Source organism: Amphiprion ocellaris, chromosome 7 (assembly GCF_022539595.1).
Source record: "Amphiprion ocellaris isolate individual 3 ecotype Okinawa chromosome 7, ASM2253959v1, whole genome shotgun sequence".
Classification (NCBI taxonomy): Eukaryota; Metazoa; Chordata; class Actinopteri; family Pomacentridae; genus Amphiprion; species Amphiprion ocellaris.
Window position 1 is genome coordinate 26,996,624 of NC_072772.1, and position 26,176 is coordinate 27,022,799.

General features: G+C 42.3%; 1 protein-coding gene across 3 annotated transcripts in view; it reads left to right on the forward strand.

The window, feature by feature from the left end:
* The window catches only part of gal3st2 (galactose-3-O-sulfotransferase 2), a 43,747-nt gene extending 26,206 nt beyond the window's left edge, over window positions 1-17,541 (forward strand). For 2 of the 3 annotated variants that reach the window (XM_055012238.1, XM_055012237.1), the window contains exons 3-4: window positions 3,113-3,797; window positions 15,337-17,541. In XM_055012238.1, the coding sequence (XP_054868213.1) occupies window positions 3,113-3,797; window positions 15,337-16,248 (1,597 nt within the window). In that variant the 3' untranslated portion in view covers window positions 16,249-17,541. Of the gene's footprint in view, window positions 1-3,112; window positions 3,798-9,461; window positions 9,558-10,339; window positions 10,484-15,336 lie in introns of those variants that run through there. The other variant, XM_035947047.2, reaches the window with a different exon arrangement.
* Window positions 17,542-26,176: the final 8,635 nt, after the last annotated feature.

Below are 26,176 nucleotides of genomic sequence, written 5' to 3' on the forward strand. Positions count from 1 at the left end.
TGCTTGTCCCTACCTCTTCCACACCACAGACTAATCCACAGCAACCCTGTGATTAATCTGATTAAAAATGTTAAACGTTTGACAGTATTTATATATATATATGTATATATATATATATATATATATATATATATATATATATATATATATATATATATATATATATATATATATATATATAAATATATAAAATATTATTACATCGTTGTTACACTGCCTGCTCTACGTGCCTTTTTAATTGCCCCCCTGGGGACAAATAAAGTTTTCTGAATCTATTTTTACACACAAACACACACACTAGTGGTGGGACTCAAAATTAATTATAGGCTTTGTAATTAATTAATTGCAATTAATCACATTTTTTTCACATAGCAATATTTGACACACTAAGTAAAGTTTTTCAATTGAAGCAAATTTCGGTTGACAACTGAATCAATGCAGAGACATCTGAGAAACAGTATAAATGTTTGTGTCATTTATATTTATCTGCATTTTTCATCTGTCGACTACATGCACAGATTACTGCAAATTCAAAGTGCAATTATAGCTATTATATTCAACATTTTAAGATATTTTATAATCTCAAGCACTTTCAGTGTCTTGAAAAGTGGTCGACTGCAGGCTGACTACACTGTTTGCCAGTACCAGGACTGTTGTATTGTCAAAAGGAGTGGTGAACCTAAGCAGAGAACACACAGACCATGGCAGGATCAGGTTAAACAATCAATGAATTTATTAACACAAAAGTTAAGAGATAACAGAAGGATGGAGAATCTAAGTAAGGGCTAGATTGCTAATAACTAGTGGTGGGACACAATTTAAAAATGTAATCTAATTAATTACAGGCATTGTAATTAATTAATCACAATTAATCACACTTTTGTCAAATAGCAATATTTGACACAATAAGTGAAGTTTTTCGATTCAAATAAAATTGTGGTTGACAGTTGAATATATGAATAGACATGTGTTTATAATTTAAAATTTCAAAAAAAATTTAAAATGGGACATAGAAAAAAGCGATTTTGATGATTTAAAGCCTGGATTTGGTTTGTTTTTTTTCCATTGTATGGTACATAATAAAAGCATAAGTAGTTCAAGGAACTTCATAAAGTTGAAAACCCATAGATTCATTCTGTTTTCATTGTTTCTGGGTCTGATAAATGGTGTCATTTTGATGGTTCTTTTTTTTAGGAATATAAATTTTTATTTGTGTAATTTTTTATAAACAAAAAGTTTATAATTAAGTTATTAAAAGACAGATATTTTTGTTGTTTAAGTTATTCCTCCTCCAAGGAGGCGGAGCCTCGACAGTATAATAACTTAAACAACAACTGTTTGCTTCATTTATATTTGTCTGCATTTTTCATCTGTCTCCTACATTCACAGATTACTGCAAAATCAAAGTGCAATTCTATCGATTATATTAAATATTTTAAGACTTTTTGTAAACTCAAACACTGTCTTTAAAAGTGGTGTATTATGAGATGGCTACACTGTTAGCCATTAGCAAGACTGTCATAGCTAACGTTAGCTCTGGAGCTAACAGCAACATATTTTGCATTGAGGTGGTACCATCGGCTTGAAGTGTTGCAGTGATAAGAAAACTCTTTGTTGCATAATTTACACACAACCATGCTTATATCCAAGCTGACATCAGGAAGATTTTCACAAAAAAAACTTTCTGCCCAACAAGCGCAATCCTTCACTGTTCACCAGTGCACTGACGTCACTCAGTGTTTCCTGTGCTTCGAGTGGCAAATAGACTTTAGGTTCATTACTGCCACCTACTGGGCTGGAATGTTCATCAGAGTTACTGGTATGCCAGAAATGAGGGAACTGAGAAAGGTGTGATTAAATGCGTTAATTTATTTAACGCGTTCGTTGTAATTAATTAATCGAAATTAACGCATAAAAGTCCCAGTCCTACTAATAACTAAAGCCAGGAATAAACTAAAGAGGGTTAAACTAAGACTCCCTAACGGGGCTGGACGAGGGGTGGACAAGGTCCTGGAGACTGACCACCCAGGGGCGCAGCACCAGTGGAGTGGGTGGGCAGCGGAGAGCGGCTGTGGTGGTCTGAAGAATGTCCGGGGGGGAGATGGTGCACTCAATGAGGCTGGGGGGAATCCGGAGATGGGCCGGGGAGAGTCCAAGAGGTGGCAAAAGAACAGAGCTGGGGGGAATCCGGAGAGGGGGGCCAGGGGAATCCAGGGCAAGGCTAGGGGTCCAGAGGCAGGGCGGGGATGCAGTACCAGGCAGAGTGGCCAGCGGGTGACTGCAAACTGAGAAAAGATGTTAGTCAAAAGCACGAAAAGCACAGGAGCAACAAGTGCAAACTGACTGTAGGAGCTGAAGCTACGATCTGGCAGAGTGTGGAGTGTGGAACCGGCTTTTATTGCTGAGGATGAGGGACAGGTGTGCTGCGCCGCAGCTGCCCGGAGTTTTGCTGATGAAGTTGAGGAGACTGATTGCTATTAGTTGCAGCCACTGCAGAGAGCAACACAGCGGAGAGCAGAGAGGAGGGAGAGGGAAGGACAAAGAAAGGTAGAAAGGTAGGTGGAGACAGGTGCAGAGACCAAGAAGGGGGCCGTGACACGTATGGTGTATCAAAGACAAAGCAGGGAATGGTAGGAATCCTGTCACAGCCCAGGTTTCGTCCCCCATGCCCCCACCCCACCCCTTTTGCTGCTGTCTGCCCCTCTGCTGTGGCTGTGCATCTCTCCACTTGTTGCATCCGTGCTGCGGGAAATCAATGTGGATGCAGAACAGCTGTGGGAGCCGTGCACCTGCAGCTCATCCTCCAGTAGCAATAAAGAGCGGCTCCACACTGCACTCAGTGTCGGAGCCTACTTACTGTCTGCCTGTCCAGCCACTGCAGTGTGCTCATCATGGTGCGAGCTCTATTCGTGGTAACCACCAGGCAGAAACCCTTCAACCCTAATCAGAACTCGAGCTTTAAAATATATATTTTTTGTGTTTGTATGTTAACCACATTCAGATTCATGTTACAATTTCTTTCATTCTGGTGCTGCAGAGAATTTTTTTGTAAAATATTGCATTGGTGTACATCAATTTACATCATACTGACTGTATTTACGACTTTTTTCAGGAATGACAAGCTAACAGGACTTCCACATTTGAGGTTCCCTGTCAAATCAAGTCTGTATCCCACTCTACAAAATGTCTGGATGGACACGCATTCTGAGTCTTCTATGGCAGCGAAGCCAGACATGAGATCACTACAGACGGAACAGGTTGCTGATCTTCATCATCAAAACAAAGACTATGGAAAACTGTCAGATGACAACCTCTTGAGAAGTGTGGCTGAAGTCATTAACATTGCTACAGACTCTCAGATGAAAGCAAGAATAGCTTCACCTGGAAAAACGTTTCTACCAAAACAAGGAAGAAAGCCAAGTCTTGAGCATCCAGGTTTTTCCTCCAAAAGAATCGGGAAAGATTTTAATGCAGGCCCCAACAAAAGGAACGTCAATGCTCCCACTATATCCAGTTTTTTAGAGGCTCATGGAAACAGTGGTCCAACTAAAGCAAACTGCCATCCACAGTCTCACATTGTTTTCCTCAAGACACACAAAACAGCAAGCAGCACCATCCTAAACATCCTATATCGCTATGGTGAAAGCAGGAACTTGACCTTTGCCCTTCCTCAAAACAAACACAGCCAGTTGTTTTATCCATTCTTCTTTGCATCACATTTTGTTGAAGGAGTCAGCACCAAAAGTGTGAGAGAATTCCACATCATGTGCAACCACATGAGATTTAGAAAATCTGAGGTGAGCTTAATCAGATGATTCATGTTTTGTAGTTTTGTTTTGGATATCTGTTTTACACTTTGCTGATGAATCTACAGCAAATTACCAAATTACACTAGTATGTCCATGTTAATATATCATTTTTTTTCAAATAAGTTTTGACTTAGGCAGTCTGAATGAGGTCCCAAAATGTGTAAGCCAGTTCCAAAAGGGCCCAAAAAAATCCTATACTTGTGAGTTGCTAATGAGGCCAGAGTGAGTTACACAAGGTGTAATCAAAAAGTTCAGATGCTGTTTCTGTTGTGCCCAAACGAAGCGCAGCAAAGTCATACTCATGTAACTGGTGCAGATAGTAAATCTTGACTCAGGATGCCATGTGATATTGTGACATAAGCATCGGGATCTGTATTATGCACGTTTTGTAACCACTTGCAATTGCACATTTGTGATTTTACTGTGGATCAATGCTATGTCAAAATCTGAGGATCCCTGTCAACAGGCCCATAATGACCCATTCTTCATTTTGAGGATGATGAGAGTTTTGTAAGTGGCTATGACCCACAGACTAAACAACAGTTTTCAAAGCGGAACGGCTAGCCCTCTCAATTCAATTCAACTCAATTTTTTTTATATAGCATCAATTCATAGCATACGTCATCTTATAGCATTTACATGCTTACAAACTAAGGTGAAAACCTGACAAATTTTAAACAGAGAACCCAAGAAATCCAAAGTTACCTTTGGAATTCTTTCTGACAAAAAGCCTGCCCCTTACCAGGCAGGAAAACAAAGAACTCACACAGAACTTGGCTCAGGGATTGCAGCAATTTGTCTTGACTGATTGGGATAAGCGTGAGGATAAATGGAGTGGGAGAGTCATTGGAATAGTAGGATAGCAAATTGAGAATAGACAAACAATACGTAAGAGAGAAATTAACATTTTGGAGATCAGTGAGGTCAGTGACTGCAGATCAGAGACTTGTCGCTCCAGACCCAGAGTCAGCTGCAGAGAGAAATGAATACAAATTAAGAGGAAGAAATAAAATTAGTGAGAAGATATGGTGATGTATAACTGTATGAAAGAAAGAGAAGAGAGTGGGGGGGTGCTCAGTGCATCATGGGAAGTCCCTTAGCAGTTTAAACCTATAGCAGCATAACTAAGGAGTGTCTCAGGTGATCCTGCACAGCCCTAACTATCAGCTTTATCAAAGAGGAAAGTTTTAACCCTAATTTTAAAAAGAGAGAGGGTGTCTGCCTCCCAAACCAAAACTAGGAGCTGATTCCACAACAGAGGAAAACAGAAAACTGAAGGCTCTGCCTCCCATCCTGTTTCTGGAAACTCTGGGAACCACAAGTAAATCCGCAGTCTGAGAGTGAAGGGCTCTGTTAGGATGATATGGTACAATAAGGTCTCCAAGATAGGATGGAGCTTAATCATTAAGAGTTTCATCTGTTAGAAGCAGGATTTTAAACTATGTCCTGGATTTTACAGGGAGCCAGTGATGGGAAGTTAATACAGCAGAAATATGTTCTCTCTTACTGGTTCTTGCCATAACTCTGGCTGCAGCATTTTGTATGAGCCAGAGGTTTTTAAGAGAATTATTGGGATATTCTGATAGTAAGGAGTTACAATAGTCCAGCCAAGAGGTTACAAATGCTTGGACTAGTTTTTGAGCGTCACTCTGAGACAGAAGCTTCCCGATTTTCACAATACGAGCAGGTGACAGAAGATCATCCTACAGACTTGCTTTACGTGTGAATTAAAAGACACATCCTGCTCAAAAATAAATGGAAGGTTTCCCACAGTAAAACTGGAAGCTAAGGCAATTCCATCCAGAGTAACTATCTAGTTGGACAATGGTTTCTGACACTCAGGGCCAAATACCATAACTCCAGTTTATTCTGAATTTAGAAGAGAAATATTACAGGTCATCTACACCTTTCTATATTCGTTGTGATGTTGTGATCAACTGTATCAAATGCAGCACCGAAATCCAGCAAAACAAGTATTGAGAAGAGTCCACTGTCTGATGCTGAAGATAATTCGTGACCTTCATCAATCAATCAATCAATTAATCAATCAATCAATTAAACTTTGTTTATATAGCACTTTTCATACAATTAAAACGCAACACAAAGTGCTTTACAACATTTAAAAACATTAAAAACAAGAAAACCCAACCCGCCCTCCCTCCATATATACATACACTATATTGCCAAAAGTATTCACTCACCCATCCAAATAATCAGAATCAGGTATTCCAATCACTTCCATGGCCACAGGTGTATAAAATCAAGCACTTAGGCATGCACACTGCTTTTACAAATATTTATGAAAGAATGGGTCGCTCTCAGGAGCTCAGTGAATTCCAGTGTGGAACTGTGATAGGATGCCACCTGTGCAACAATCCAGTCATGACATTTCCTCGCCCTAAATATTCCACAGTCAACTGTCAGCTGTATTATGAGAAAGTGGAAATGTGTGGGAACGACAGCAACTCAGCCACCAAGTGGTAGGCCACGTAAACCGACGGAGTGAGGTCAGCGGATGCTGAGGCGCATAGTGCCAAGAGGTCGCCAAGTTTCTGCAGAGTCAATTGCTACGGACCTTCAAACTTCATGTGGCCTTCAGATTAGCTCAAGAACAGTGCTTCAGCAGAGAGCTTCATGGAATGGGTTTCCATGACTGAGCAGCTGTATCCAAGCCATACATCACCAAGTGCAATGCAAAGCGTCGGATGCAGTGGTGTAAAGCATGCCATCACTGGACTCTAGAGCAGTGGAGACGCGCTCTCTGGAGTGACAAATCGTGCTTCTCCATCTGGCAATCTGATGGACGAGTCTGGGTTTGGCGATTGCCAGGAGAACCATACTTGTCGGACTGCATTGTGTAGCGGTAGTCTGGAATCCAAAGAACTCCTCAACCTCTGTCTCCTCCTCAAATATTCCCTGCAGTTGATGGCGCTGCAGCTCATCCATGTCTTCAGCCGTTGGATAGCAAGGTTTGAGGCGAGAGATATGCACATTTTGATGGTCTTCCCCGCTGTCTTCAAGAACCACCTCATAGTTAAGAGATCCAGTCTGCTGGAGGATCCGATAGGGACCCTGCCATTTCGGAGCGAGCTTTGCAGTGAATGATTTTTCTGCCTTGGACATGGGATGAGCACGTAGCCAAACTCTGTCCTTCTCCTCAAAACTCATATCCCTATGGTGTTTGTCGTAATTTCTTTTCTGTCGCTTACGGGCCAGAGAAAGGTTTTTAGAGACAAAGGCCTTCAGATCATTTAGCTGGGAGATTTTAGAGTAGACTGCAGAGTCAGGCACAGCGTCTTGTGGCTGCAGCACTACGTCCAGTGGTCCCCTCAGTGGTCGACAAAGATTGAGTTCAGCTGGGGTGATGCCTGTGGATTCATGTACGGCTGAGTTTAGCGCAAACCTGAACTCTGGAAGATGCTTATCCCACTGTTTGTGCTGGGAACCCACAAAAGATGCTATCATGTTTTTTAGAGTACAGTTCACTCTTTCTGTGAGATTTGTCTGCGGGTGGTAGGCAGATGTTAATTTCTGTGACACATTCCATGTCTTGCAGGTGGCTTGGAAGATGGAGGATATGAACTGGGAGCCTCGGTCCGAGAGGATGTAATCTGGTATACCCCACCTAGTGAAAATTTCTTGGGTGAGGATGCGCGAGATAGACTCAGCTGTTGCTGTCCTCAGGGGAAAAAGCTCCACCCATTTGGAGTAGTAATCCACAAACACCAGCAAGTACAGATTTCTACTGGAGCTCCTGGGGAAAGGACCCATTAAATCCAATCCTAACATTTCCCAGGGCCATCCTACCTCTGTTTGTTGTAATTTCTCTGCTGGTTTGCGGCTCTGCGGGTGTAGAGTTGACAGACTTGGCAATGTGTTACATACTGCTTGACATCCCAGCTCATTTTTGGCCAGTAAACCAGATTCTGCATTCTCTAGTAGGTCTTGTATCTTCCGAAATGGCCAGCCAGAGGGTCGTGGTGGAACAATGTCAGCAGTTGTGAACGCAGGTTTTCAGGTATGTATACCTGATAAGTAGTTTTGTGAGGTAGTTTCACAACCCGGTAGACCATGTCCTCCAATACGGTGAAGGTGGTATTAGCTCTCACCTCTACATCTCCCTTATCCATCACATCTTGATATATGGCTTTGCTCTCAGGGTCTGTCTGCTGGACCCTCCACACCGCCTCGATGGTAATAGGCAGTTCTTTTGAGGAGTTTGGCACAGCAGACACAACAGTGGCACAAATGGAGTCATGAGTGGATGCTTCATTATCACTTGGGGCCCTAAACAAAGCATCTGGGACCGTGTTATATTTCCCTTTCCTGTACTCCACACTGAAGGTGAATTCCTGGAGTCTCAGTGCCCACCAGATCAGTTGCGTACTTGGCTTGGTGGTTCTGAATACCCATAGGAGTGAGGAGTGATCTGTCACTACAGTAAAGAGGTGTCCCTCAAGGTACATGCACCATTTCTCCACAGCCCATACTACTGCCAGACATTCCAGCTCTGTGGCAGAGTAGTTCTTTTTGGCTGGGTTTAAACTACGACTGCCATAAGCTAGAATTTCTTCATGACCATGTTCTGGCCGCTGAACCAGTACAGCACCCAGGCCGACCTCACTGGCATCCGTATACACTAAAAATGGCAGGTTGAAGTTTGGATGTCCCAGAATAGGAGGCTGTACCAGGAACTTTTTAAGAGTCTCGAATGCCGATTGACATTCCAGTGACCAAAAGAATTTCACTCCCTTCCTTTTCAAGGCATTAAGAGGTTCTGCAATCTGGGAGAAATTCGGCACAAAATGGTGGTACCATCCAGCCATGCCCAGGAAATGCTCAAGGGACTTCCTGTTAGTGAGCACTGGGAAGTTTTGAACGGCCAGAGTTTTCTCCGGGTCCACCTGAACACCCTTGGATGAAACCACATGTCTGAGGGAGGTAAGAGAGGAATGGAAGAATTTACTTTTCTTCATGTTCACAGTTAGACCCGCCTTCCTGAGCTTATCCATAACGTCTTGGACATCCCTGAAATGCTAGTCCCATGAGTGAGACTATATGATAATGTCATCCAGGTACACAAAGCACGTGCATCCCTTCAGCTTTCCCAGTACCACGTCCATAAGCCTTTGGAAAGTGGCAGGGGAATTTTTCAAATCAAAAGGCATTACTCTGAACTGGAAAAGACCATACGGGCAAATGAAGGCTGTCTGTGCTCGGGAATCAGGATCCATCTCTACCTGCCAGTATCTGCTGTTCAGGTCCAGGGCAGAGAACACTGTGGCTCTTGCCAAGGATTCCAATATTTCCTGGATGGTCAGAATAGGGTAGGCATCTCTAGGAGTTTTGGCGTTCGGTTTCCTGTAATCCACACAGAATCTAGGTTTCCCTGTCTTCCTGGGGACAATTACCACTGGCGAGGACCATGCTGAGGAGAATTGCTCTATCACACCATTCGCCAACATTTCATCCAGAAGGTCCTTTAATACCTTTCGTTTTTGTGGAGAGAGGCGGTAAGGTTTGTTTTATTGGAACTTCATCTGCCAAAATTATCTTATGTTTCAGCAAACTAGTGCGTCCAACCCTGGTTGTACAGACATCGTTGTTCGCTTGCAACATTTCCAAAAGTCTCCCTCTCATCCTTGCTTCTAGGTGCGAGTCCTGAGTTGCCATTTCTAAGAGGTCAGACACATCCGTGACAGGAGGCTGTATGACCCAAGGTGCATCCGCCAAGAAAAGGGGAACATGGTTGGTAGCCTTTTAATCGTTTAGTGCAACTGGTTGGCTGGTTTGGAAAACATGTCTCCCTGTTTCCCCATGGAACTAGTAGCAGCTCCTTGCAACATCAATTTGCATTCCACTAAAAAATACAAATGCAGTCCCAGTACCACAGGGAATGCCAGTGCCTGAGGAGACAGCACAACCACAGGTATCAGCATGTAGCTCCATTTCCACCTCAGTCCATCCAAGAGGATGTTCTGGTTTCCCATTAGCCAGGTATAAGGGGATGTCTGTCCATGTTTTAAGTGTGGCTTGTGGTGGCTTAATATCATCCCATAACTGTGCATTGATTAGTGTGTATGAAGATCCTGTGTCCAATATGGCAGCTCCCGTCCATGACCCAATGGTGAGTGTCACTTTCAACTGCCGTGGTAATGGACTGTCAAAGGCAGAGGCAGCATTGTGTCCATAAGCTGGTGAAAAAGATTGGACAGGTAGTGGTGACTGTGTTCCTGCTGGAACAAGAGCACTTGCAGATGGATGGTTTGCCTCCACAATCCATGACTGTCGCGGTTGGTTTTGTGTGGTGGTGGGAGGTTTTGGTTTCCTCTGGTTGAAATTTGGACAAGCATATGGAGGATGACTGCCTTTACACCTCCAGCAAAATACAGGAGAGGCACTGGGCTGCTCTAAAGGTGAGGGGTGAGACTGATGTGAGTGTGCAGATTGCCCTTTGTCTTTTTGTTTACTGACATGTTTCTTCCGTTGGTCATATTGCATATTCACTGACTCTGCTTGTCTTTCTCCAGTTGCTGTCCCAATTTGACCAGTTCCTCCACTGTGTGAACCCTGTTCTGCGGCTGACTGGCCATGCAGGGGTTGATGTTCCTGAGGATGAGTTTCATCACAGCCTCCTCTGTAATGTCTGGTTTCCAGTGGCAGCACAACGAACGGTACATATAAGTAAAGTCCCGGATACTCCCATCCTCACCTTGGATGCATGTGCGCACTCTTTCAGCCAGCTCATCCTCAAAATCCTCAGAAAGACAAGCAGCGAGGAACTTAGCCTGAAATTCCGTCCAGGAATGTGTGTTGCCGCGGGCAACATCCCACCAATCTCTAGCTGTACCAAACAGCACATTCCTAAAGGTGATCATCAACTCATCATCACTAAGTGGATTAATCGACACAAAATCCTTACATTTTTCCAAATATAATAACGGGTCCAAATTGTCCTCCAGTCTACCAAAGGTAGGAAACTCCAGCTTAATAGGAAAATTCCCCATGAATCTGCATCCGGAATCCCCAGAGATGGGAGAGTCAGCAGGTGAGGACAACGGAGATTCAGTTATCCCAGCCTGCATCATTGACTGCAAGCGTGGACGCTGTGTAGGTGTCATGTGGTCATTACAACCAGTTTGAACAGAGGCATCAGACAGAGCAAACTTGCGGAGGCTCTGGTTTTTGATTGTGGTCACCTCAGTGTGCATGGTCTCCAGATGTTGTGAACATTTCCAGACATCATTCTGCACTTGAGAGATATGGTCAGCCACTGAAGACCTGCTTCATTTCGTCCAGTATTTCTGTGTGGTGATGCTTCAAACGCCAGTTTAAGGTAGCCGTGAATTGTTCACGTATGTAGTTGAACTGTTTATCCATTGTCCTTTGTAATTGTTGCATTTGTTCCTTGTGATATATTGGGAGTTCTTTTGACATTTCCTGAACCATGAGCTTGTTCTCCTCCTTGTGACTGTTTTGTCCAACTGCAAGTAATTGGACTTGTTCCAGAATTTGTATTGACAGCGGTCTCCGACCTGCATGGAAGGGCTCTGGTGGAATACTGGGTGGTGTGGAAGCAGCACCACCTTGTGGTAAAGCTAGGAGAGGGATCGTCAGGTCTGAGTCCCCACACAGATCCATGTCCAACAGCGAGTAGGCAGTTGTAGGTGAACCAGAATACCTTTTGGATTCCTGCAGCCTTTCAGTGTCTAACTCCACAGTTTCTGCAGCAGGTCCTGGCTCCTGATCCATGGAAGGCTTCTCCAAACTGTCTCCCAAATGGGAAGCCATAGTTTGACCACAGTCAAGTTGTCTGTTTTAATCAATTGCAAACTAAATAAAGAACTATGGTCAAACACAGTGTCTTTTTTTTCTATTTTAAATTAAGTTGATAGTTTTAGGTGGGTTTTTATACGTTGGGCGCCATTTATTTATGTAGCGGTTCAACTAAAAGATTATGCTGTTGCCCCTACAAAGGTTCAATGTTGAAACAATGTTGAAACAATATCAAACCTACTATCACAATCCTTCTACACAACAAATAAAGAGCAGAATACAAGTTTACAATAATCAACACAAATTACTTATTTTATAATCCAGTCTTGGTTTTCGTTAGTCTCCTTCGTTTACAGTCCGACCCGTCCAACATAAAAACTCTGCTCCATGTTTTCCAACCAATCCAACAAAAACAAATCCAAACAAGGAAGTGGGTTACGACTGTTCATTCAGTTCCAAAGAAACAAATAATCCAAAGAAAGACGCTGCCATCCGGTTTGGGAACGGAGGATGAAACATAAATGAGGGAAAAGAAAGTAAATAAAACTCACAGGTCCTTGTTGTTTTACGTGCTTGCGCTGCAGCTGGGCGTCCTTCGTGGAAAGTCCGGCTTGCGCCGGCAATCGGTAGCCGGTAACCGCGGACAACTTGTCGAGTTTAAGTGGGGAGGCCAACACCATGAACCATCTGTCGCTGACTTGCCACACATACTGCTTTGGAGGCTGGCAGATATGAGGAAGTCGTAGGGCCGGCTCTCCCAGCACGTGGAAAAGCAACCATTTTACTGCCTGGAATGTAGATCGGCTGACGGGGCGTGGAGGTCAGGTGAATGCACACTTTCTCAATACATTCAATACAATATACTTTGGCTATCGCCACACTCCTGCCAAGTGTAAAGTTTGGTGGAAGGGGGATTCTGGTGTGGGGTTGTTTCTTAGGAGCTGGGCTTGGCCCCTTAGTTCCAGTGAAAGGAACTCTGAATGCATACCAAGACATTTTGGACAATTCCATGCTCCCAACTTTGTGGGAACAGTTTGGAGCTGGCCCCTTCCTCTTCCAACATGACTGTGCACCAGTGCACAAAGCAAGGTCCATAAAGACATGGATGACAGAGTCTGGTGTGGATGAACTTGACTGGCATGCACAGAGTCCTGACCTCAACCCGATAGAACACCTTTGGGATGAATTAGAGTGGAGACTGAGAGCCAGGCCTTCTCGTCCAACATCAGTGTGTGACCTCACAAATGCGCTTCTGGAAGAATGGTCAAAAATTCCCATGAACACATTTCTAAACCTTGTGGACAGCCTTCCCAGAAGAGTTGAAGCTGTTATAGCTGCAAAGGGTGGACCGACATCATATTGAACCCTATGGATTAGGAATGGGATGTCACTTATGTTCATATGCGAGTCAAGGCAGGTGAGCAAATACTTTTGGCAATAGAGTGTATATGCACACAACTACACATACATGCACACACACACACATGCACGCACCCCCACACATATGCACACACATACATGCACACACACTCTCACCACTGACTGTAGGGAGACATGGCATGGCACTGACAATTGTGGAAAACGCCTCTATTGTATTGGGGCTGTCCACACTGAGAGGAGTTGGAGGCCATGACTGCTGGGAGTGCCGCCATCCCCCCGACCCCGACAGACACAGGGTGACTTCCATCAGTGCTGTTAATGTAATTTTGATCCAAGACGAGAGATGGTCCAAGTCAGTAGTGCACCAAGAGCATGTTTGTTGCTGCCCTATTTTCCAGATTTGGTTCTTTGTGGTTTTTTCCTCTTCAACCATGTAAAATTTAAGTTGAAGGGTGGAATTTTGACAAAGTGCACAACACAAATGATGCTTGACTTTCTTACTGGGAGTCTTCCAAATGTGGCTGGAGCACTATCAGTCATGCTACACAAGGTGATTACTAAATGAATTAATAGTCTCAGACTGAACTTTTTAATTACACCTCACATTTGAGGTCTTCGTAATCATTCACAGGACCCAAATGGGAATTTTTTGTGTTAATATACAATGTGCAGTCTACAGTCTGGCATGGGATTAGTGGACCCAGCCATCATCACCGTCATTTACGGTGAGGCCTGAACGCCACTGCAGCCTCCGCCGCTATTATCAGTGCATTTTCTCGCGCGTCTGCCCGCTACCCACCTCACCATTAGCGGTGTTTTGATCACCCCTGCTACTCCCATCATGTCCCCTTCTGCCACTCCGGACACGGTGAAGCAAAGCATCGGCGCGCGGACTCGCTGCCGTTACACACAGACGCAGCATCACTTTCTGTCTCACTGGATGACTGAACATCTTCATCAGAGGGTGAATATCGCTCTTCAGAATCTGAGTCAGCCATTACTTGACGAAGTACTTTGTCAACCGTGAACAGACCTCTCGGCATGGCAAGTTTTCTCTCGCTGTCTTGCACTCTGTTGCGCTCCAACTACAACCCTCATCTCGACCGGGGGGCGGTTTTCAAACTCTATAAACTCCAAAACTTTGAATGAAAACACACCCACAAATGTTGCTCAGATTGAAGTTCCAGATGTCTGCCATCTCCTGGTGTAAAGTAGGAACTACATGAGGCACCATATTTGCAGCTATGGCTTGTTATGTTCAGCAATGTCGCTTGTCGCAATATTGCGACTTTGGCGCTTAAAGGGTTAAACAAGTCAGGAAAGTCACTTGGCACAAGTTTAAAGCTCCTACAGATCCCAAATGTAAAGTATCACCTGCTGCTGAGAGACAATTGATCAGGATGGTCAAGAGTCAACCAAGAATAACCAAAAAGTAGGCCTACAATGAATTAGAAGCTGTTGAAACACGTGTCAGTGTCCACAGTCAAGTTTGTTTTACATCACCATAGGCTGAGAGTCTGTCATGTAAAAAGGAAGCCTTTGCTCCAGAAGTAGCATCTTAAGACTTAATACTGATCGGATAAACAAATAAAAGGTCTTCTGGAGGAAGGGTCTGTAGTCTGATGAAACAAAGTTGAGCTATTTCGCAACAATGTCCAAATATGTTTAGGGGGGAGATGAGATGAGGCCTTTAATCCCAAGAACACTGTAACTACTGTCCAGCATGGTGGTGGTGGTATTATGCTCTGCTTTGGATTACATCCACATTCTTCAACAAAACTTAAAATCACCATACAGAAAGTTGAATTTGCACACAATTGGGTCTCATAGCAAGACAATGATCCAAAACACATCAAAAATGGTAAAGAAATGGTTAAATCAGCCTCTCCAAAGTCCTGCCTTATACCCCAACAAGAACCTGTGGACTGCCCTGAAGAAACAACTCTGTGTCAGTCAGACCACAAGCCTAATTGAACTGCATCAATTCTGTCAAGAAGAGTGGTGAAAGATACAACCAGAAGCTTGCCAGAAGCTTGTGGATAACTACCAAAAGCACCTAGCTGAGGTGAAAATGGCCAATGGACATGTGACCAAATATTAGCATCACTGTTTGTATATTTTTGACAGTGGATTTAGTCATATAAGACGCATAATAACTCTTTGAATGAACAAAAAAGCATGATTGTTTTTTGTGACAATGACATGTTTCAGTGATTCCATCATAGATTAAGAGTTCTAGAAGTCAGTGGAAATTCAGAACTACCATGATGTACATCATTGGAAGCTCAAGGACTTTTGCTCACAACTGTATACCATAAATTGAAAGTTTTGTTGCAAATTTGTGAAATTTGTTTCCTATCTTATGTCCTAGGTGACAAAGGTGATGCCTGAGGATACCTTCTACTTTTCCATTCTGAGGCATCCTGTGGCTATGATGGAATCCATCTTTACTTACTTCAAGAGCATTCCAGCCTTCCATACAACACATAGCCTGGATGAGTTCCTAGACAACAGCTGGAGAAACTATAACTCGTCAGTCCTCAACAATCATTATGCTCACAATATCCTGGCTTTTGACTTCGGCTTTGATAACAATGTTGCAGCTGGTGCTGAAGACTTGGAAGAAAGAGCCACCATGGCTATTGCAACTATAGAACGAGATTTCCACCTTATTCTTATTTCTGAATACTTTGACGAGTCCATGATCTTGCTAAAGCATGTTCTCTGTTGGTCGCTGGAAGATGTGGCTTCTTTCAGGCTCAACAGTCGCAGTGAAAAAACTCGCCACCTGCTTTTACCAAACACTGCAGAGAAAATCAAAAGGTGGAATGCCTTAGACTGGAGAATTTACCTGCATTTTAACACCACCTTCTGGCACAAAGTGGGTAGTGTGGTTGGGCAAGAAAAGCTGAATAAGGAAATATCTCAGTTGAAAGAGCTACAAGCCAAGCTAGCTAACATCTGCCTCAAAGATGGGGGGGCAGTAGACCCATCACAGGTAAAAGATGTTGGGCTGAAGCCATTCCAGTATGGAGCAGCTATCATTCAAGGCTATAACCTAAATCCACACCTAGACAGACAAATGAAAACAAAATGTCAGAGACTTGTAACGCCAGAACTGCAATACACAGACCACCTATACACCCAGCAATTCCCAGAGGCAACTGCTAAACACAGACAAGCAACTAAGATAGTTGCTCCGCAGCATCATCGCTCAGACAGTACTGCCATGATAGGAATGGTCCAAGAGATAGAAGCAAATCGCAGACAAACCATAACATGAAAAAAATTCAAATCTCAAAAATGAAGCAACTTCCTCAATGGTAACAAATATAGAAACTAAATAAATATGCCTCAAATGGCAGCTGTGACTCATATGGACAGGTTATATATACCGATCAGTCACAATATTAAAACCACTGACATTTGAAGTGAATAACTAATTATCTCATTACAATGGTTCTTGTGAAGGGGTGGGATATAATAGGTAGCACGTGAACAGCCTGACCCAGTCCCACAGGAGAGCTACTGTAGCACAAATTGCTGAAAACCCTAATGCTAGCTATGATAGAAAGGTGCCAGAACATACAGTGCATCACAACTTAAGGCTGCATATCTGCAGATCAGTCAGAATACACATGCCAACCCTATATATTGCCCGAGGTACCTTTATTGAATAAGTGAATGTCAGAACTGGACTATGTAACAATGGAAAAAAGGTGGTTTAATCTGATGAATCACATTTTCTTTTACATTATATGGAAGGCCAGATGTGTATGTGCATCTTATCACTAGAGAAGAGTTGGTAGCAATGGGAAGGAGGCAGTGTGGCCAGTCTGAGTGCATTTGCTCCAAACATCACATTACCTCTGCCGCCGCCAGCTCTTTCACATTGCAAATGTTGTTTAGGAAGTGTTTAAGGATGTGCTTGAGCAGTTCACTCATCTTCCAAATTCCTCAGATCTCAATCTGATTAAGTATGTGTGGGACTTAAAGGGTCTGCTGCTAATGTCTTACTAATGATACCACTGGACAACTTCAGAGGCCTTCAGGTATTATTATTACATGGAATTCAGGTCTCCACTTGTCAGACATGTTTTGGTAGCACTAGGGGGACCTACGTAATATTAGGCAGGTGATTTTAATTATGTGATCAATGCATGTTATATATTCAGACTGAGAGGTATGAAAGTGAATGTTTCGTTTCATCTATTTTTGAGAATAATGAAGATTAAAGTTTAAAGCTGCGTGGCTCCAGGATGCCGATTATGACCCACTAAATGATGTGTAAAGATGGAGCAAACAACACACTGTTTTTGATTAATTTATAGCGGTAAAAGTAGTGAATCTAGATAGATAAAGATTTTTATGAATGTGCTGCCATTACAGTTGTGACAGTAAATAACAGTTTTTTGGCAATCAACCACCATCTTAATGGAGAATCCTGACCTGTTTAACTGATCTTTTTCACATTAGCTGATATTTTCTGCCTGGGACATTTTGTTTTTTATTAATGAGATTAATATTGTTTCTGATTACTTCAACCAATAAAGTTTTCTTTATGTTTGGTAACCTACTGCACGTGTAGAGATTTTCTAGAAAAATGTTTACCCAATATTATTTTAAAGAAAAATGTTTGCAATACTTTTTGTTTTTTTATTTTTCATAAGACATTAGAGGTGAGAATAATTACTACAAAGTTATAAAAGAATCACTTAGCATACCTATTTCACCAAGAGTTATTGTTCTATACAGCAGTCTCATTCTTAGAATACCAAAGGAAAAGTACAAGGTTTTTAGAGTCAGGTTTGTCTAAAAGACTTTTTAAAATGTATGGAGATCTTGATGACATCTGCAAGAATATTTACGAATTGATCTATCTATCTATCTATCTATCTATCTATCTATCTATCTATCTATCTATCTATCTATCTGTATGATGCCAATTACAATTCTAATTGTCTCAAGATGCTTTACATAACCCATATGCCTGAACCCCCAGAGCAAGCCCTAAGGCGACATGGCAATAAAAAGGTGAAATGGCAAGAAAAAAAAACTCCCTTTTAACAGGAAGAAACTTTGAGCAGAACCCGGCTCTTTATATATGGGGGGGGACCCATCTGCCTGCTGGCCGGCAGGTTGAGAGGGACAGAGGAGATAGAGAGGGTGGGGGATAAGGAACATATAACACAGTTGGATACAAGCATGATAAGATAGATGATACATACAAAGTATAAGCTAACACTGAAACTGATTCATAACTTTACTGTTATGGTGTAAGGCTCTGGCATTAAAAATACTATATATGTAGCTGGTAGTAAAATTCAAACAGATGAGCATAGATGAGCATATCAAGTATAGTAAGGGTGATGCAGAGTATAATGGTGGAAATGGCAGCTGGAACCAGTGGGCTGGACAAAAGACAGCAGCAGCATCCCACAGTGGACTTGATGGAGAGCAAGCCAGTTGGTGGGACAGCAACCAGCCAGTTTTTTAACAGCATGCTGGTAAATGTTCTTCACTTATATAAGCAGTTCTACTTTAGTGGTACTCAAAGCACTTTACAATGTTTTGCATTTACTCGTTCACATGCCAATGGTAACATAGCTGCAACGCAAGGTGCTTGCCTGTCATCGGAAACAACTTCAGGTTCAATGTCTTGCCCAAAATTAATTTGCCTGAATAAATTAAATCTTCACTTCCTAAGATTCATAATATCTGGAGCATCCTGAGTGCAGACCCACAATTTCTGGTAATAGATCTCTGACTGAGCCCTGTGCTCAATCAGTCAATATTTTCTACTACTCTAGATTTAACCTCTTGATACACCAATATACAGTGCTGTGGAAAAGTATTTGCAGATATTTTGTAGAACTCTTCTATTTTTGCACATTTATCACACATAGATGTTTCAGATCATCAAACAAATTTTAATGTGAGACAAAGATAACCCAAGAAAACAAGATGCAGTTTTTAAATGATGATTTCATTTATTGAAGGAAAAATACTGATGCAAAGCAAACTAATGCAGCCCATCTTGCCCTATGTGAAACAGTTCTTCCCCCCTTAGCTACTGCAGTGTAATATTTTTCTGGGTATGATGTGCTTAAAGTAAAAAATGATATAATCTTGGGAAAAGCTATTAGACTGAAGATGAGAGTTAAAACATACAGTCATGAAAAAATTATTAGACCATCCTTGTTTTCTTCAATTTCTTGTTTATTTTGATGCTTGGTACAACTAAAGGTCCATTTTTTTCCAATTTTTTGGACAAATATAATGATAACAACAAAAATAGCTCATAAGAGTTTAATTTAAGAGCTCATATCTAGTCATTTTCCATGGTTTTCTTGATAATAATCACAGCTATGATATTGCACTGCCAAAAACAGTGTTTTTAGGTATTTCATGTTTTATTTTCTGTCTGTTTTAGTCACATGATACATGCAAGAGTTTGTACTTCATTGTATAACCATTGTTTCTGATGACTGCAGCCAAGCACCTTGGTATGCTCTCCATCAGCTTCTGACATTGTTCACCTGTCACAGCAGCCCATTGCTGTTGCACAAATTCAAATAAGTTTGCTGTGTTTTGGGGCTTATGGTTCTCCATTTTGCATTTGATTATTTTCCACAGGTTTTCAATCGGATTTAGAGTTGGTGATTGAGCAGGCCAAGGCATGGTTTGAATGTTCTGGTTCTCCATCCAGACTTTACCTTTACTTGCCCTGTGGCAAGTTTTGAAAAAAACTTGGACTTCCAGTCGAGTGTACACTGGCACAGCTTGCTGCCGCTGCTCACCGGTACCTTTTAACTACTTTTAGCTACAAGCGTCTTTTAGGTCAATCGTCCTAACTGACTATGGACTATGTTGATGTGGTATTATTAATACCCTGATACCCTGACCAGGCCATACTGACAAACATTCAGACTATTTGTTGTGAGTGTTTGACTCCTACCTGTGGTGTGTCAGTGGACTCCCACTCCTCAAATGGCTGCTGCTACCTGCCGGCTGACAACTCCACCCATCCATCATGTGGATCAGCAGACTGGTTGTATGGTGTATCCTCATTTGGACTGTCCAATCTATCATACTCAGTCCATAAGCAGCCTTTTACCAGTGCACGGTTGCTGAGCTCCTCCATCTACCTATGGCCGGTGCTGCACCTCTTCCCAGACATCGCTCACCTCCCTAATACATCCGGAAATACATCCACCGTGGGTCTCGCCGGAGCTTCCATATCAACAATTCCTCGGCCATCAACTCCATCTGGTCCACAAGCCAACGTCCTCAGAGAAACTCCTTCAGGAAAGCGGACAGTAGTACATTAGCCAACCTAGCCAGGTCGGCTAACATTAGCGCCACTTCCAACCGTAGTGATGTCAACATTGGATTATTCAACATCCGCTCACTCACTGGCAAAGATCTTCTCCTCCAGGACTTCCTCCTCAAGCATAAAGTGGATTTTCTGTGCTTAACAGAGACATGGCAGCAACCCAATGACATTTATCATTCACTTACTCTGCTCCCTGGTTTACACCCCAACTCTGCCTCCTCAAAAGTTAAAGGTCGACAGCTGGAGTGAGTCTACAATAAAACCAGTCTAACTATTCAAAAACAAATGTATCATCAACATATTCATCTTCGTAAGGACTCAGTCACTACAGCCAAATCTCAGTATTTTGCAGGTCTAATCAGTGCTGGTGATGGCAACAGTCAGACTCTATTTTCTTTAATTAATAACTCCCTGCGCCCACTGAACTCCTTCCCCCCACACTTCTACTCCGTCAACCACTGTAATGCACTCATGAACTTTTTCATTGCAAAAATCGATAATATCCACCAGCAACTGACCTTTCACACTCCCTGCAGTTCATTTCCTCCTGCTCCCCCAGATCCGTCCTCTCAGCCACTCTCAAGTTTCCACCTTCCTTCTTCTGCTGATATATGTGAACTCATCAGGAAATCTAAAACATCCACCTGTGTGTGTGTGTGTGTGTGTGTGTCTGTCTGTCTGTCTGTCTTTCTGTCTGTCTTTCTGTCTGTGTTCGGGTTGGTGGGTGGGTGTGGGTGGGTGTATGTCTATCTGTCTGTCTGTCTGTCTGTCTTTCTGTCTGTCTTTCTGTCTGTGTTCGGGTTGGTGGGTGGGTGTGGGTGGGTGTATGTCTGTCTGTCTGTCTGTGGTGGGGCTGGTGTGTCTGTGTGTCTGTGTGTCTGTGGTAGGACTGGTGGGTGTGTGTGTCTGTCTTTCTGTGGTGGGGTTGGTGGGTGTGTGTGTCCGTCTGTGATGGAAAGGTTGGTGGGTGGGGTTTGACTTTTCACACTTGCATTGTTTTTTCAAGAGAATAAGGACACACAAACAAAAGTATACAGTTTGCACTTTATTTGAATCAGGGTTCATTCAGCTTTTCTAAAAGTAAAATCAACGTGCATCACAGGTGCTTTTCAACACTGTCAAAATCCTAAATCTTGAACACCATGCAGAGCAGTGTGACTACAGTCACCTTTTCTCTTATGTTGCTTAACTCTACAGTGGACGTGTTTACCACATATCTTTCAGCAATGCCCTCAACAGTGAGAAATAAAGATGGATATGAGGTGTCTGTTTCCTTCAAGTTCCAAAGTTCTACTGACTTTCCCTAAAAATGTCCATTGGGATGGGGATGAAGCCAGGAAACTACTGCAATTACATGTCAGTCTAGTAGTCTGACATGACATTAATAGCTATGAGCTGCTTCACAATGGCTGGTCGTGGTTCTGTCAGAGGGTCAAGGATGGGTTCCAAACCTCTTCAGACCCTGCATACTCATATGAGGACATTACATTTTTGCTGTTCTACACCATGATACTTCATTTGTAAGAATGTTGACCCATTATCCTCATCCGGGGGCCCTGCCTGTGGTCTCATAATGAAATTAAACTAATTTGGGAAAAAACAAGATGGCGGGAGTCCCAGCAAAAGTTTTCTACAGCAGCTCCCGACAGAAATATGGACAAGGTAAAAATCCTACTTGAATTTTATGATTGAAAGTTGTATATTTATGCACAATAACGTCTGTAGCTTCACTTGGCATGCTTATTTGATAAATTTGAGTCATATTAGCAAGCTACAATGTCTGTAAATGTGACGTACTTCTTTGAGGACATCAGGTCTAGCTTAACTGCAAAAACGTAAAATCTTGCCAAGAACATTTATTTTATTTTATTTATTTTCAGTCAAAATTTTTAGTCAAAATGTCTAATTTCTAGTCAAAATAAGTCTTATTACACTTAAAATAAGACTCATCCTCCAAAAAGTTACTTGTTTTTAGACAATTAGCATTTGTTTCAAGCTAATTTCACTAGAAAGAAGTAGAATAATCTGCCAGTGGAGCAAGTTTTTACTTCCTATTACAAGGAAATAGAAGCATTTTTACATTTTGCATTTTTTGTGCATTTTTATCATTACAGGGAGAATGTCATTTTCGAGAGCTGAACGATTGCTGAATGCAATCGCAGATGACTCTGAGATTGAAGATTTGTCAGATGGTGAAGAGAATGACCCTGCTGTGGGTGACATTGTTCCATGTGAAGCAACTGTGGAGCAACCTGATGATTCTAATTCAGATTTAGATTATCAGCCTGATGCTGCTCACATAAGTGAAGATACTGATAGCGATACAAGTGAGCCACAACATAAACGACAGCGTCTTGAGAATGATGGTGAGACCTGACCTAGTTCCCATGTTTTTACTCAGTAGCACTTTATTTCGTTCAAAATGTTGAGTATATTGCAAATAAAATGCATTATATTTCATTATTAGAACCTGACCAGGATGTGCAAGGACGTAGGGCAGGACCGAGAAATGGAAATAGAGAGTACTGGAAGTCTGCTCCATTCAACCCCATCTTAGCCCCATTTCAGGGAGTTGATGAACAACAATACGAGAGAGCAGATTTGTCACCGGTGCAGTACATGGAGCAGTACATTGACATAGAACTGATGAAACTCCTTGCCGACTGTACAAATTCTATGTCATTAGCTAAAAGTGGGAGATCTCTCAACACATCGGTTAAAGAGATGTACCACTTTTTTGGAGCATCCGTCTTGATGTCCTGCATCCCTTACCCACAAACCCGCATGTTCTGGTCCACTAGGCTGAGAATCCCTGCCATTAGTGACACAATGAGACGCGACCATTTCTTCAAGCTGAGGAGCCATCTGAAGATAGTAATTGATGACGATGTTCCCGAAGACAGGAAAACAGACAAATTCTGGAAGGTGAGGCCTTTCATGAATCACATGCTCAAAGGCTGCCACGCTCAGGCTCGACCAGAATCCGTCTCAATAGATGAGCAGATGATACCATTCACTGGAGCCTGTCTATTCCATCAGCATGTGCCACTAAAGCCAAATCCAGTTGGCATGAAGAACTTTGTCCTGGCATCAGCAGATGGAATTATTCTGGACTTTGAAGTGTAACAAGGTTCAAAGTCACTGACTGCACAGGTTCCGGATGCAGAAGGATTGGGTTAGGGAGCCCTGGTCCTCAAACGCCTGACAAAAACAGTGCATCCTGGTACAAAAGCGTACTGTGACAGGTTCTTCACCACCATATCAGTTGTGGACTCCATGCTAGAGAAGCAGGTATATAATTTATATAGTTTCCCAGGTACTATTCAGCTTATTATTATGTTTTGCTTTTTTGGTTTCACAGCAGCAAATAATAACATTCATCAATCTGTGTCCATCTGTTGGTCAATTGTTGTGTCGGTCTGGCTCAGGGTGCAGGTTTACCTTGTTTTCTGTCAAGATGGCTGCCGTGAAAAATTGTCCTTGCGACATCATTTTGAGTTTATCTTTTTGGTTTTGTTTTAAGTGTATCTAACTGGTACAGTCATGAAGAACAGGATCCCAAAAGCAGTGCAGAAGCTGCCAAGTGACAAGATCATGAAGCAGGAAGGCAGCGGTACCTCTGCATCTGTTGTCAGGGGAGATGGGAAACTGAATGTTGTGAAATGGTTTGACAACAAGCCAGTCCTGATTCTCTCTGCTGTCCATGCTAAGGAGCCAGAGGATACCTGCCAGTGTTGGTCCAAGAAACACAAATGCTACATAACCGTCTACTATTTGAATGACTGTTTGTTTGAGTTTGCTTTGACACGTTCATAATGATGTTCATAAACTTTGCACTTTTCCATGCAAAGCCTTTCACAGAGGCCAGTAGGAGTACTTGAATAAATGACTGTTCTCTATGACATGTTCATTACGACATTCAAAAACTGCACTTTTTCATGCAAAAGCTGCACTTTTATCTGCACTTTTGTGTTTGTTGACAGTTTAAAATAAACTTTTGTACTTTGTTAACCAATGGTGTCTTCATTGTGTCATACAGAAAGTCTGGACAGAAAGCAATGTAAATGTACATACTGCGAAACACAGGTGTAAATTATAACATTGATTGAATGGTCGTTATTGTCATACAGTAAGATAGATCCAATGCCCTCAAATGAGGGCATTGGTTTTTGAGATAACCACTCATTGTAGAAAGCTAAAATTTCATTTTTAGGCTAATTGGGTCCCTCTGATCCCAAATAGCAAGGAAAAATGTATATGCAAAGACAGACCTATTGTCCTCATATGAGGGCATTGGTTTTGACATAGTTCAAGAGTACATAGAAAGCTAAAATTTAATTTCAACCAAAATTAGGTCCTACTAATCCCAAAGAGTAAGGAGACATAAAAAATGCACATCAAACAAAAACCCGGGTCTCAGGAGGTTAAAACACACCACCCAGCAAATATATATGCTGACCTTTCTGCTCTAGATCGGTCATTCAAACATGTTACAATTTTGCATGAAATGGCAAAATGATCAACTGTAGTTACACAGTGTTCAGGGTATACCTTATGATACATTGTCAACATTGCATGCACACTATCAGACAAAAGTTTGGACACACCTTCTCAGTCAACGGTTTTAGTTATTTGTATTATTTCTACATTGTAGATTAATACTGAATATTAACAGTTTTTTGTTTACAACATAATTCCATATGTATATATTTATTGAATGAGAAGGTGTCCAAACTTTTGACTGGTAGTGTACATCAAGCTCATCCAAGATGATATAACAGAGGCATCACTGTAAGCGGCAAAGCCTTTTCTTCTTTTGATCAAAGAAGTTCATCTTGCAGGCATAGAGAAAATCTGTTGACCTGGACAAGTCGGCATGTTACTTTCAGAAATGCTGCATCACTGACGTCATCATGTTAGAGTTGCTCGTCCAATCACGCGTAGTCTCACAAGAACCATGCGATACACGAATGGACAAAGAAGTTGTCTTTAGCCCTATTCGCATGGGATTAGTATTACCTCGGGACCTCTGGTAATTTGCAATAATTGCAGAGGAGGTCGGTGATCTTTATCCTGTGCGAATGCACCATGTCAGTAATTGGGAAAGTAGTAATTCCCCCGCAAATTACCTAATATATTTTACCAAACACCGACGTCCTGGGATAATACTAGTCCCGTGTGTTACGGGGGGAGCTGGGGAACCCAAGCGCAGACTCACAGAAACTGACAGACAAGTGAATAACTGAAAGAGATTTATTTTGCTAAATAACTAATCAATACAGGAACACAGAACTGAACTATTAAACTCTAACAGCAAACTCTATGAATATAAAAACGGAAATCTACAAACTGAACCGACTTAACAAAACTAAGCTAAAGAGGGATACTCACAAAATGGGGAAACTGATAACCGAGGGGAAAACAGACTAAACCAAACCACTAACAAACACTATGAATTGAAGAACGGAAGATCACTAAACTAGAACTAACAAAACTAAGCAAAGGAGGGGTACTTACAAAAATGGGGGAACTGAACAGAAGGGGTAGGGAAGCAGGCTCGGGGAATCTGGGGTGAACGGAGACGAGACTAGAGCTACTGGCTGGGGACAAAAACAGGGCTAGCGGGAATCCAAAAGAACTGCTGAGTCCAAGTGAGGGAAATCCAGAGGAGGGGAAAAACAGAGTCCAAAAACAGAGTCCAAAAACCGAGTCCAAGAACAGAGTCCAAGAACAGAGGCATGTGGGTCGATGATCCGGCAGGGAGTGAATGAACGGGCAGAGCTTAAATAGGTGGAGGTGAGGTGGAGAACAGGTGAATGGTGTGAACTGATTGCTGCAGCTGAAACTCATCGAAGCAATCAGCAAGACAGAGTGC